The sequence below is a fragment of the Paralichthys olivaceus genome, chromosome 22 (genome assembly GCF_024713975.1).
Source record: "Paralichthys olivaceus isolate ysfri-2021 chromosome 22, ASM2471397v2, whole genome shotgun sequence".
Lineage (NCBI taxonomy): Eukaryota > Metazoa > Chordata > Actinopteri > Pleuronectiformes > Paralichthyidae > Paralichthys > Paralichthys olivaceus.
The window spans coordinates 2390001-2401489 of NC_091114.1; the positions used below are offsets into that span (position 1 = coordinate 2390001).

The 11489-nt window shown below is 41.6% G+C and overlaps 1 protein-coding gene across 1 annotated transcript in view; it reads left to right on the plus strand.

Annotated features, from left to right (window-relative positions):
- Positions 1-6207, plus strand: part of vgf (VGF nerve growth factor inducible) — a 7257-nt gene extending 1050 nt beyond the window's left edge. The window contains exon 2 of the mRNA XM_020107662.2: positions 1336-6207. Within this exon, the coding sequence (XP_019963221.2) occupies positions 1386-3596 (2211 nt within the window). The 5' untranslated portion in view covers positions 1336-1385 and the 3' untranslated portion in view covers positions 3597-6207. The remainder of the gene's footprint in view (positions 1-1335) is intronic.
- Positions 6208-11489: the final 5282 nt, after the last annotated feature.

Sequence of the window (11489 nt, forward strand, 5' to 3'; positions counted from 1 at the left end):
ACAGATGCAACCACTCAATTCAGTTTGTATATAGAGCAGTCATATTAGATGCTGTGTATGTTAATAATTCATTATATTGCACATCGCACTTCACACATCCCCTGCATTCCAGCCACCTCTGTTGCCTCGACTGCAGAATATGCCTTACTCAACCGGTCAGTTGGCCTAACATTGGCTACTCCTTCTTTTATCATTGAAAAAAAAAAATCTGCTGGGAAATTTTAACACATTTCATCCGAAAACTAATATTTTCAAAAAATATGAATGAACCCAGCGTCACTGCACTTGTTGCAGTCATGAATTGAATATTCAAGCAGCAGCATCAGGAGCTGTCCTCGGTGCTGAGCTCCATCAGCAAAATGGCATTCCAATGTCGCAGCAGTGCTGCCGCCACATCACTGCATATTTCCATCTGTCCCTGCTCTGCCCACACCTGATAAGATGCATCAGGGCTTTTCAGTCAATCAAGGGCTAGTGCCTTCTTGATCTTCATTGACTGAACCCTCAACAACCAGGCATGAGAATTGCAAATAGAGCATTTGGAATTCATGGTTTCACATGTGTAATATCACATTCGACAAGCGGAACAAGACATTTCTGTATTACTATATGCAATGTTGTTGCAGTTCATAACCAGTGACCTGGGCTTCCATGTAATCCATTATCAGCAGCACATAATACGTTCTCAATAACCTGACAAAATGCAAAATTTACCTTTTTTGTGTTATTCATGATGTTTTTTGTAGTGTTTATTCTTTAAAATATTTTTATGATCCAAAAAGGAAGGAACAGAGGGGGCATGCATGCACATACAAGGAGTTTTCAACTGGTTATGAAACTGGTCTTATTTTAATATTAATTAATAAAAGTCAGAGCAATTATTTATGAAAAAATCTGTCTGGAAAAGATAATGTTTAGGCAGAGGGAGAGGAAACAGAAGCAGGGGAAGCGAGTCGTGCGACGCACAAGGCCAAAGACTAGACTAAAGGCTAACCCATATAGACAAATGCTCCTGAGTCTGTTTCTCGTCAACTCTGGAGCTGTGTCTCAATTTAGGGGCTAAATCCTTTGTCCAGTTCATTGTAGACCGATGCATCACAGTGGCGCGACTAGACTGTCCCCATGTGTCCTTCCAGGAAAGGCAAAGTAGGCTCCACCAAGGGTGGAAGGTGGATCCTTCCTGGCTCAACATATCCCATGATTCATTGGGCTTTAGCCACACCCTTACTTTCTGCCACGCCACATAAACACACTACTTCCTGTGTTGTTTAATTAATGAAGAGTGGAATTTCTTTTTTGAGAAACTGATCTGTTTCTGTCTTCTCTCTCCTCCAGGCATTTCGGATCATCCTTGCTACTCACAGCAGGTCCTGTTCTGAGTGGTCATGACTGGGTTCCGTAATGCCTCAAGTGTCCTTACCCTCCTGGTCCTTCTGACAGGGGCTTCCTTCTTCCACCTGTCCAGCCCCAATCCTATCAAAACCCCTGGAGATATTCATAGCCCACATAGAAATACTCCTCCTGGGCTGATGGTGTCAGGAGACAGGGAAAGAAGGGATGAGGAGAGACGATCATTTAAGAAAGAAGAGGCAGAAGCAGAAGAGGACCTCTTTAAAGACGTGGATCCCAAAACACTTGCAGCGGTTTTACTGGAGGCACTAAATCACTCACAAGTAGAGAGAAGGATGGAGGGAGAGGAGCCTGAAGGGATAGAAGGAGAGATGAAAGCTGAGAGAGGGGAGGTTGAAAAAGAGGAGGAATACAGACAAGTGAGAACGATGGAAGGAGCCGACCGAGACAGAGATGGACGACAGGAGTTAGAGCTGCTGATGGCCACGCAGGGGAGGGAGCAAGAAAGAGTGGAGGAAGAGGAGAGGAAGAAAGCTCAGGAAGAAGAGGAAAAGATGACTGAAAAGGTAACAAGTCGTACCACAAGTCAGACAGTCCAGGTCCAAACAGAACAGCAGCCCACAAGTCCAGATAGACAAGTGGAGAATGAGAAGGGTGCTGCTCCCCAGCAGGGACCAAACAGCTCTGAACAAGGCAACAATGAGGAGGAGGAGCAGCTCAGTCCAGAGGAGCTGAGGAGCCTTGAGACCATGATGAAGGAGTTTCCTAGTTTGGACACAGCTACTAAGAGGAATGGGGATTCAGAGCAAAACCAGAGAGAGAGCCGAGGTTACAGTAACCACAATTCCATCATACCATTAAATAAAGGTAGCAACCTTGCCATGTCGAAGAAGAAACTGAAATGGCAAGAGGAGACGCAGAAAGCTCTACATCTACCAACATTCAAGGGAGGCAACTTTATGGATGACTTTGAGGACAGTAATTATGGCAATAATGCTGCACAGTCTCAGCCTCCAGCAGAGCAGGAGGTGATGGAAGAAGATGAGCCAGAGGACGAGGAAGAAAAGGAAGATGAGGAGGTGTTGAGTCCAGAGGAGGAGGAAGCTCGGGCCAAAGCAGAGCAGGAGGAAATGAGGAGGCAGGCCGCAGAGGCACAGAGAGCCAAGATGGAGGAAGAGAAGTTAGCGGACATCGCTTCAGACATGCTGCTGCGCTACATGGTCAAACAGAATAATGGAAACAAGAAGTACAGTTCATCTCTATCCAACGCTGCAGAGGACAAGAGGTCTGATGAAGAACAGGAAGTGATTGAGGAGGACGATATCGATCCTCAGACTATTGACAAGCTGATCGAAATATCCAGCAAGCTACACCTTCCAGCCGATGATGTGGTGGACATCATCAGTGATGTGGAGAAGAAGAAAAAGAAAGACGTGCCACCTGAGCTAACGTCACATTGGCAACAACCTCTAACTCCCCTGTCTTCTTCATTCTCATCAGACAATGGCTTCTCAACATCACAGATTTCCACCAAGCAAAATAACCTACCTGTGTCAAAGCTATCCTCTCCAGCTGCTAATCTCCTCAAAACCTGGTTCCAGGAGAAAACAGCAACAAAATCCCAGGATCGCTGGAGCAAACCTGTAAACCCTCTGCTACCCAATCAAAATCCATGGCCTAAACCTCAGAAGACTTTGTCATTAAAACAGGACCTCTGGCGCAAACCCCCCAAGTCTGTTTGGAGTGGCTACCCCTCTTACCCCTTCATTTACCCATTCTACTACCAGAGGAAGCCCTACCCTGACTACTACCCCTTCTATTTTCCACCTCCCCCCAGACCCAAACCCCGTTACTACTTCCCCAAACCTGCTCTCACCCTCAACAGCTACCTTGGAAATTCTGTGGATGACGCTAGCATGTACCCTCCCAAACGGCGTTATTACAGCTGGATCCAACCTCGGCTGAAAACCCCACCCGCAGGTAATCAACAGAAACCTTACTACACCAGCTACCCCCTCCCATTATACCCACGTACATTTCAGCCAATTCCCAAACCACGGTTCCCTCCTCGAACGCCTGTAATCTCTCCTCAACAAAAGCAGACATATTACTCAGCCCTGGCACCTGCAGTGATGAGAAAAGAAGATTACTATGAGTCTGGAAAGCAGTCAGACAGCAGCAACCGTGACGATCTGGAGAAGTACATACAGCACATACTCCTGAATAGACCACAGATGTTGGACTGAAGCACGGATGAGAGTGGGAATAGGGAAAATGGAAAGGAGGAAAGAGTACCAGAAAAGAATGTATTTCTTTATTTTGCTGATGTCTGGTTTTGTTTTTCACACGTAACAACTTTCTTTCTAATATTTGGGTTGGTTGTTATTTGGACAAGGAAAAGACACAGGACTTTTTTTCCAGAAGTTATCTGGATAAAGTGAAACTTTGGAGGGAAATGAAAGGAAAGATACACATCTACTCTCCTCCTGTGTGAAGGAGGAGGAACCAGGATGAACATAGTCTGGTTGAAAGCACGACATGGCAAAGAATTGTATCATGCAAGAACTTCTCATCTAAATTCCCAGCATGACAACTTTCTCCATTTGGACATTTTACTATGCCAACAAAGGAGGATGCTTAAATATCTTGTTATCTGTACCTTCAAAAAATATCAATTTCAGAGTCAGTTGAATCGTAGGTTGTGATGACGGCTGGTGGAATTTCACTGTAAACACACACAAAAATAACATTTGTGGGATTATCTCAGGCAGGGAAACATTCTAAAGAGATTTCATAACCATAATTCATCAGAAAAAATATGCACAACTGGGCCAAAAGTATGTGGACACCAAATATTATTTATAATATATGAACACAACAAAAGGTAGTGGATTTTGACACAGTGGTCATTCATCAGCTACACTTACAGCCTCCACCCAAACCAGACCAACTATTCAGACACAAAAGCTGAAGAGAACACTAATGTTGGGTCATGAGGTCTGGCTTATCCCAAAGGTGTTGGATGGGGTTCTTCTCACCAAACTGGGACCTCATTTCTTTATGGACATTTTATGAGTGGGAGTATTGCTGAGTTGAAACACAACTGGGATGAAGACACATTTTCGTCACAACATTGGAATCTTTATGGTTTCTAAAATATCATTGTATGCTAGAGTTGGTGCCCATATACTTTTACCATATTATATATCAGCCCTGGGCCAATTCACCTTATATAAATAAAATCAAGATCATGCATTAACTGGGACTGGCCTCATGTCAAAGTCATTCCCTGTTCTTGTTTTTAAAATGAATATATTTTATGCAAATATTTCATTTTGTATTATTTGTATAAAAATGCAGCAAAAAACCTCATTAGAGGAGCACCTTTTCATTATGTATGGTCACGCATACCCACCAAAGCTCTTTATCATGAAATATAATGTACCAAAAAGCATATTTCATACAAGGGCAGTGGAAGCCACACTAACACCACAATAATGGCATGGATGACTCATCCTTTTGCATAACTTCAATTACCTTGTTGCCATGGCACCAAACCCTGGCCAAACTCCATACAGTTGACACCTACAGAGGAGAATGCGGAGGTGGAGGCACACCGTTCTTTTACTAAACAAATGCATTTTAAATGATGAGACAGTTGCTATAGTTTTTATTGTCACTAAATCCCATGAAAAAAACAGCAATTGTGGCTTTCCAACCCTGACTGTTGCTCTCAGTCCCAAGCCTGAGACATCGTTTTTTAAACAACTCCCCACTATAGTTTACCTGCCCTCCATGGTTGAAAGATACCTGCCCCAAGTGTCCCTTAAGCCCAAAGCTCCTTTCAGCGCAATGAAGACCAGTTAATGTGATCTTAATTATCCATCATTTGTTTTTCATTCATCATCATCATTACCACAAAATCTATTTTTAAATCTTATTTTTAATCATTTTCTAAATGTCGCACAATCATCAGTGATATATTTTATACATTTGTATGTTGGAGAGATGTTTCCAAATTGAGCAGAAATCTGCTGCCTTACATGTCACTGTGACATTCCGCCCATGGTGCTCTTTTTTTTCTTCTGTACCACTTGATATCGTCCATAGAAGAAAGGCGTGAATCTGTTCAAGCCGCAGTTTGTTAATTCTCATTAATCATACATTTCACTGCTCGGATCGGATGACAGTGTTATAACAATTATAAAATGTGCAAAAAAGGACTGTACTACTGAGATTTTCTTTCTCTTCTTAAATGGCTACTGATAATCAGTTATCAATAAACTCTTCTTTTTCTCCTTCTTCCCTGTTTTTCAAATATGTCACTGGGAACTGGAGCAAATGTTACTCTTTGGACTGTAGGTGTTGTTTGACCTTTGTGGCCACCTGTTGCTAAGTGATGAGCAAACCTCGGCATCTGTGCTAACAAGCCTGGACAGGATCATGGCATTAACAATCTAGCAATGAAAAAAATTTGTCAAGGTCATTCATCAAACAAAAGAAACTGAACTGAAGTGAAGAAACAAAGTTTTTTTTGTATATTATTGGTTTTATTTACTTCTTGTTTTAGATATGATTGATGAGGAATTTACAGATTAACAAAGAGAAGGGAAGATAAAAGTGGCTGAGATAAGGGTAAAGTGTCTGCACGTTTCTCTATACTTGCATTTAAATTTTTTTTTGTACAAGCATCAATTTTAAAAAAGCATTAAAAAAATTTAAAGCTAACAGAAACAATGACATTGGTGTACCGTATGATCAATGTTTGAGTCATGTATGCGGCGAGTATTGTCCATGGTCTTTCTAGATGTACCTTGTTGTAACCATCGTAATAAACATGCGTTTGCTGGATGTAAAGACGCGCATATCAATGACTACTTTGGCTACACATAAAGAAAGAAATAAAGTCAACTATTTTTATTACAAAGACTCTTAATTGTGGATACAGTTGATTGTATGTGAGTCTGAGATATGATAGCAAAGGTCCTGGTCCATCATACTGAATCTAGATATTTCAGTTATTTCAGGGGCTCGTGAACGTGTTAAAGGAACATTTTGAAAACTCACCTTAGTTAAAAGTTTTCAGAAACTGATGTATAGCTTAAAGGTAGATGGTCTGTATTTATATATATCTATTATTGATGAGAACTCAAAATACTTCACAGTTTCACACATTCATGTATGAATCTATGTCCATTAATTTCTCTATCACACATTACCCACACACTGCCAGTACAACCGTCAGGGGGACTGTACAGTACAGTCAGGGGCAACTTCATTCATTCATTCTAGGATCAAAGTCACAGTGGACATTTAGGTTAAATACATGAATGTTGAGGCTTTCAGACCCATGGATGATACCACAGGAGCAGTATGGAGGCATGTTGTGGGGTTTTTTCTGTGGTCTTTTTTTTTACATTTGAAGACGTGGTCCTCTAGTTACTTCACTTGATTTGGTTGCAACACTGTTTACCCCTGAAACTCCATAAGTGTTTTGTGGACTCAAACACTTCACCCACCCCTACATTGGCATAGAGGTGAGTTGATAATGAGTGAATTTTCATTTTTCAGTGAACTATCCCTTTAAACTCAGGCAGGAAATTCAAACTCTGGCTTTAAATTTAGGTGAACCCACAAATTACTGTTTGTGATCATATTTGACCAGTTTTTGTTTAGTGATTTGCATTAGATTCCTCAATGATGGCCTTGGTACATTCTCACTATAAGTCCCTTACTGGTGAACAGATCATGATAAATAATGGAATCTAATGTTAAGAATGTCCTCTGTGATCCCTGTGTAGGCTGAGAGCTGATTAGATGGTAACTAAAGGTGGAACAGAGAACAGGATTTTTCTGGCTTTGAAATGTCATGCTGCTCAGAGGTGGGGTGTTCAGCAGGGTGATTAGAGGTTAGACTGAGTGCTGTGGGGATGTGCCACCACCCACACAGACCAGTAACCATAAATGTATGTCTCTGTAAAGGTTTGAGAAACACTGAGGTGTTTTAGAATGAGCCGGCTGATTCAAGGACTGTCGAATAAAGTTCGCCATTTCAATCGGAGAACAGACGTGTAAACTCCCTCTCTATCTGTGTGTGTGTGTGTGTGTGTCACAGATGCACAAAGATACGAGATGGAAATGATAAATGGGACATGCATTAGTTAATGAGACTTTCAAAGCAGAACTGGAGGTGAGGATGAGACACAGGATTAAAATAAGTATAAAGCTGAACTGAAATAGAATCAAGTGAAAGGCTGCAGGTAAAAATAAACGAAAAGAGAATGTGAAAGAAGAGAGAAGAGAAAGCACAGCAGATGAAAGGGTGAGGAAAAAGTAACACAGGGCTGGGCAGAGGCAGGGAGGAGGGAGAGGGGAGAGACTGTGGGAGGGGAGGAGTGGAGTGGTTGATGGTTGCAGCTCTGCCCACGGAGAGGTGCAGTGATTCATGATGTCACGTGGTGAAGACTGGATGACTCATCCACCAACATCATCATGCAGCCACTGCAGAGAACCAAAACACACACACACTCACACACACACACACATATACAGACACACAGTGCACATTTATTAGACACATGTGAACATGCATTCAAACCAAAACATGAAGTGATCATCATGAACAAACTGTTGAACACAAAGGTTTGTCACTGTAAAACATAACCAGTCCCCTCAGTGTCTCTGTCTCACTTTCAAATATAGTCCACTCAGTGTCTCTGTCTCACTGTAAAACATAACCAGTCCCCTCAGTGTCTCTGTCTCACTTTCAAATATAGTCCACTCAGTGTCTCTGTCTCACTGTAAAACATAACCAGTCCCCTCAGTGTCTCTGTCTCACTTTCAAATATAGTCCACTCAGTGTCTCTGTCTCTCTGTAAAACATAACCAGTCCACTCAGTGTCTCTCTCACTGTAAAATATAACCAGTCCACTCAGTGTCTCTGTCTCACTGTAAAATATAACCAGTCCACTCAGTGTCTCTGTCTCACTGTAAAAAATAACCAGTCCACTCAGTGCCTCTGTCTCACTGTAAAAAATAACCAGTCCACTCAGTGTCTCTGTCTCACTGTAAAATATAACCAGTCCACTCAGTGTCTCTGTCTCACTGTAAAAAATAACCAGTCCACTCAGTATCTGTCTCACTGTAAAATATAACCAGTCCACTCAGTGTCTCTGTCAAATATAACCAGTCCACTCAGTGTCTCTGTCTCACTGTAAAAAATAACCAGTCCACTCAGTGTCTGTCTCACTGTAAAACATAACCAGTCCATTCAGTGTCTCTCTCACTGTAAAATATAACCAGTCCACTCAGTGTCTCTGAAGATACTCAGGGACTCATCAAGAGATGTGCTCGTCAACAAAGGCTCTGCATGTAAAATGAACCTGAGGGATTGTATTGCTCAGTGGCCCAGTGGCTGGCAAACAGCGAGCAACAGGTGATCCTGAGCTTTAGCATAAGAAACAACAGGTTAAATACAGGTGAGCAGTGAAATAACATCAAGCAACAATGGTTCAAAGGTCGGCCAAAGCATAACTACCATGAGGTTGGCCAATTTTTTTCAGATAGCGAGGCTGGGGTTCCGGGGATAGAGCGGATCCCAGTCTTCCCATTCCACATGCTGAAGAAATTGCCCTGACGACTCAGCCCTTAGACGCACTGTATGAATGTGTATGAATGGGTGGATTACAAAGATGAACTATAATCACTTTGAGTTGTCATCAAGACTAGAAAAGCTCTATATAAATAGAGACCATTTACCATAGCAAGCATGACCTATACCTTAAATTGCCTCTGATTGGCTAGTATGCCTTTGTTGGTTTGCTTAGGTATGGGTTATGTTGATTTTGTTAACATACTACCGGGGTACGGGCAGCAGGTGCAGGAGGCCGACTGGAGAGCACTGTGAGGCCTTCTGGGCACCGGTGGAAGAAACTAAGAGTCTGGAGGACACACAAGCCGTGACACATATTCCAGGTTCTTATGGTTGATCCAGACCAACAGCTACTCTGTGCCCTCCAGCCAATGATGCCACTCATCCAACACCATCTTTATAGCCCAGAGCTCACGATTCCCAACATCATAATTCTTCTCTTCTAGGCTTAATGGAGAAGAATGCACAACTATGTGTGGACGGATTGTGTAAAGCTGAGTCTTCAGGAGGGATGGAGGCTGGCAAGTACTAACTATTCCTTCTAGTTCACAATTCAACCGGCATTAAAGGTGGAAGGTGGCAGAAGTGTTTTATAAATTAATCCTAGCAATGTTCTCAATAGTTTGTTTCATCTAAATTGTTGTTTCTTTACCCTAGAATTTCCCCTTTATATTGAAATACTTTGGAAAGTATGGAAGGAGAGGGTAAGGGGATGGTAAGGTGAGGGTAGTTCAGCTGCTACATGCAAATTCACCACTAAGTTCTGAACCTTTAAGAGCTTTATACAGTTTGCAGGATGTTATTTATGGTGTTTGAGTGTTTTTGAAATGGAAATAGAAGACACTGATTTGTGAATAATTGTATCTATTTATAAATTGAAACATTGTTCAAGGTATTTATTGATTATAATTTATTGTTGTGACGCTTTCTAGGCAGAACACATTGCAAATGAGACCGTAATTGTTCTGTATATTTGTTTAGACAGATTGGGTACACGCACAGAAATGTTGGGCCTGGTTGGGAGCAGAACTAAAAACTTACTGGGTTCAAAGGTGCAGTGGCATCTGTAGATCTCATTTCCATACAGTGCATCTATTCGCAGCACTTTTTTTGTTCTATGAGGGGCAATCTGGGGTTCAGCATCTTGCCCAAGGACACTTTGGCATGCAGATGGGGAAGACCAGGGGATTGAGCTGCTGACCTTATGGTTGGAGGATGACCACTCTACTCCTCAGCCACTGTCAAGGTCTGCCTTGAACCAGTTCTTGGTTATACTGCTATAGACCTGAGTTGTTGGGGGATGCATGAAACATGGAGCTTCTCTTTCCTCCTCTTCCTCTTGATCACATTAATGTCTCATCATTACATTTAACTGATTTGACTTATATTCCAGGAAAGCTTGTGGATTAAATGGTAAATGGTTTGTAAATAGCACTTTGGCATGCAGATGGGGAAGACTGGGCTTGAACTGCTGACCTTTTTTGCTCTGCTCTTCAGCCACAGCTGCCCTTTATTTTAGCTGATCGTGGATCATGATTACAACTAGATTGCTTTGATCTACACTAGGCCTACTCACGTATACTACCATTATTGGCAATATCGTTATCATTACAATTGTCACTGCTGCTTCCTTCATCTCTGTCAGACTTTCTCTTTTGTTTTAATATGCAAAACATTGATACGCCTCTACATTTATGTCAGACATTGTCTTTTCTCATGAATGGTGTAAATATTATTTTCTGTTGACAGGCTCGTCTACACATGACATCTCTCGCACTTCTGACCATCCAGGGAGAGGGATCTCTCACTTTCTTGTTGAGGGTTAAGGGTAGAGAATGTTGCACCTTTTTAAGCCCAACGAGACAAATTTTGAATATGGGAATACAATGAAAATACAATATATACAATACAAATGAAATGTGATTGATAGATTGCTTTATGGTTGTTTCAGTGCGTGTCTGTTTGATGTAGTGTAATTGACTGCATCATAAAATGTTTTTAAAACGTTACTGTCCATTATGAAATTAAGCTGAGCAAAAGTTTATTCCAGAAGCCTATGTGTTCAAGCTTAGTCAATTTAGCATCAACCGACTGAATATGGACACTGATTTAGTTAAATCATTCAGATTGGCACAGCCTCTATGAGCCAATCATGTGTTGCAGTCACAATTTAAAGATGTTGTCTCTCTCCTGCTCTCAACCATACCACAGCCCATTCACCAACTTTCATTAGGATCAGCTGCCATGGGCCATTTAATAACTTTCACAACCAGTATCTGGACTCCGTCAGGGGATTTTCCTCTGCAGCTCATCAAATGAAAACCACTTTGAATGATTACATCCTGATAAGAGTATAAATACCAAAGACTCCATGCGAATTTCAAAGCGAAAGAAAAGTTGTCAGTACAAAACAATATAAAATTAGTTAATACAACATGATCCACAAAGTTAATGAGGCAGTAATAAAAAGCATGAACACTGAAACATA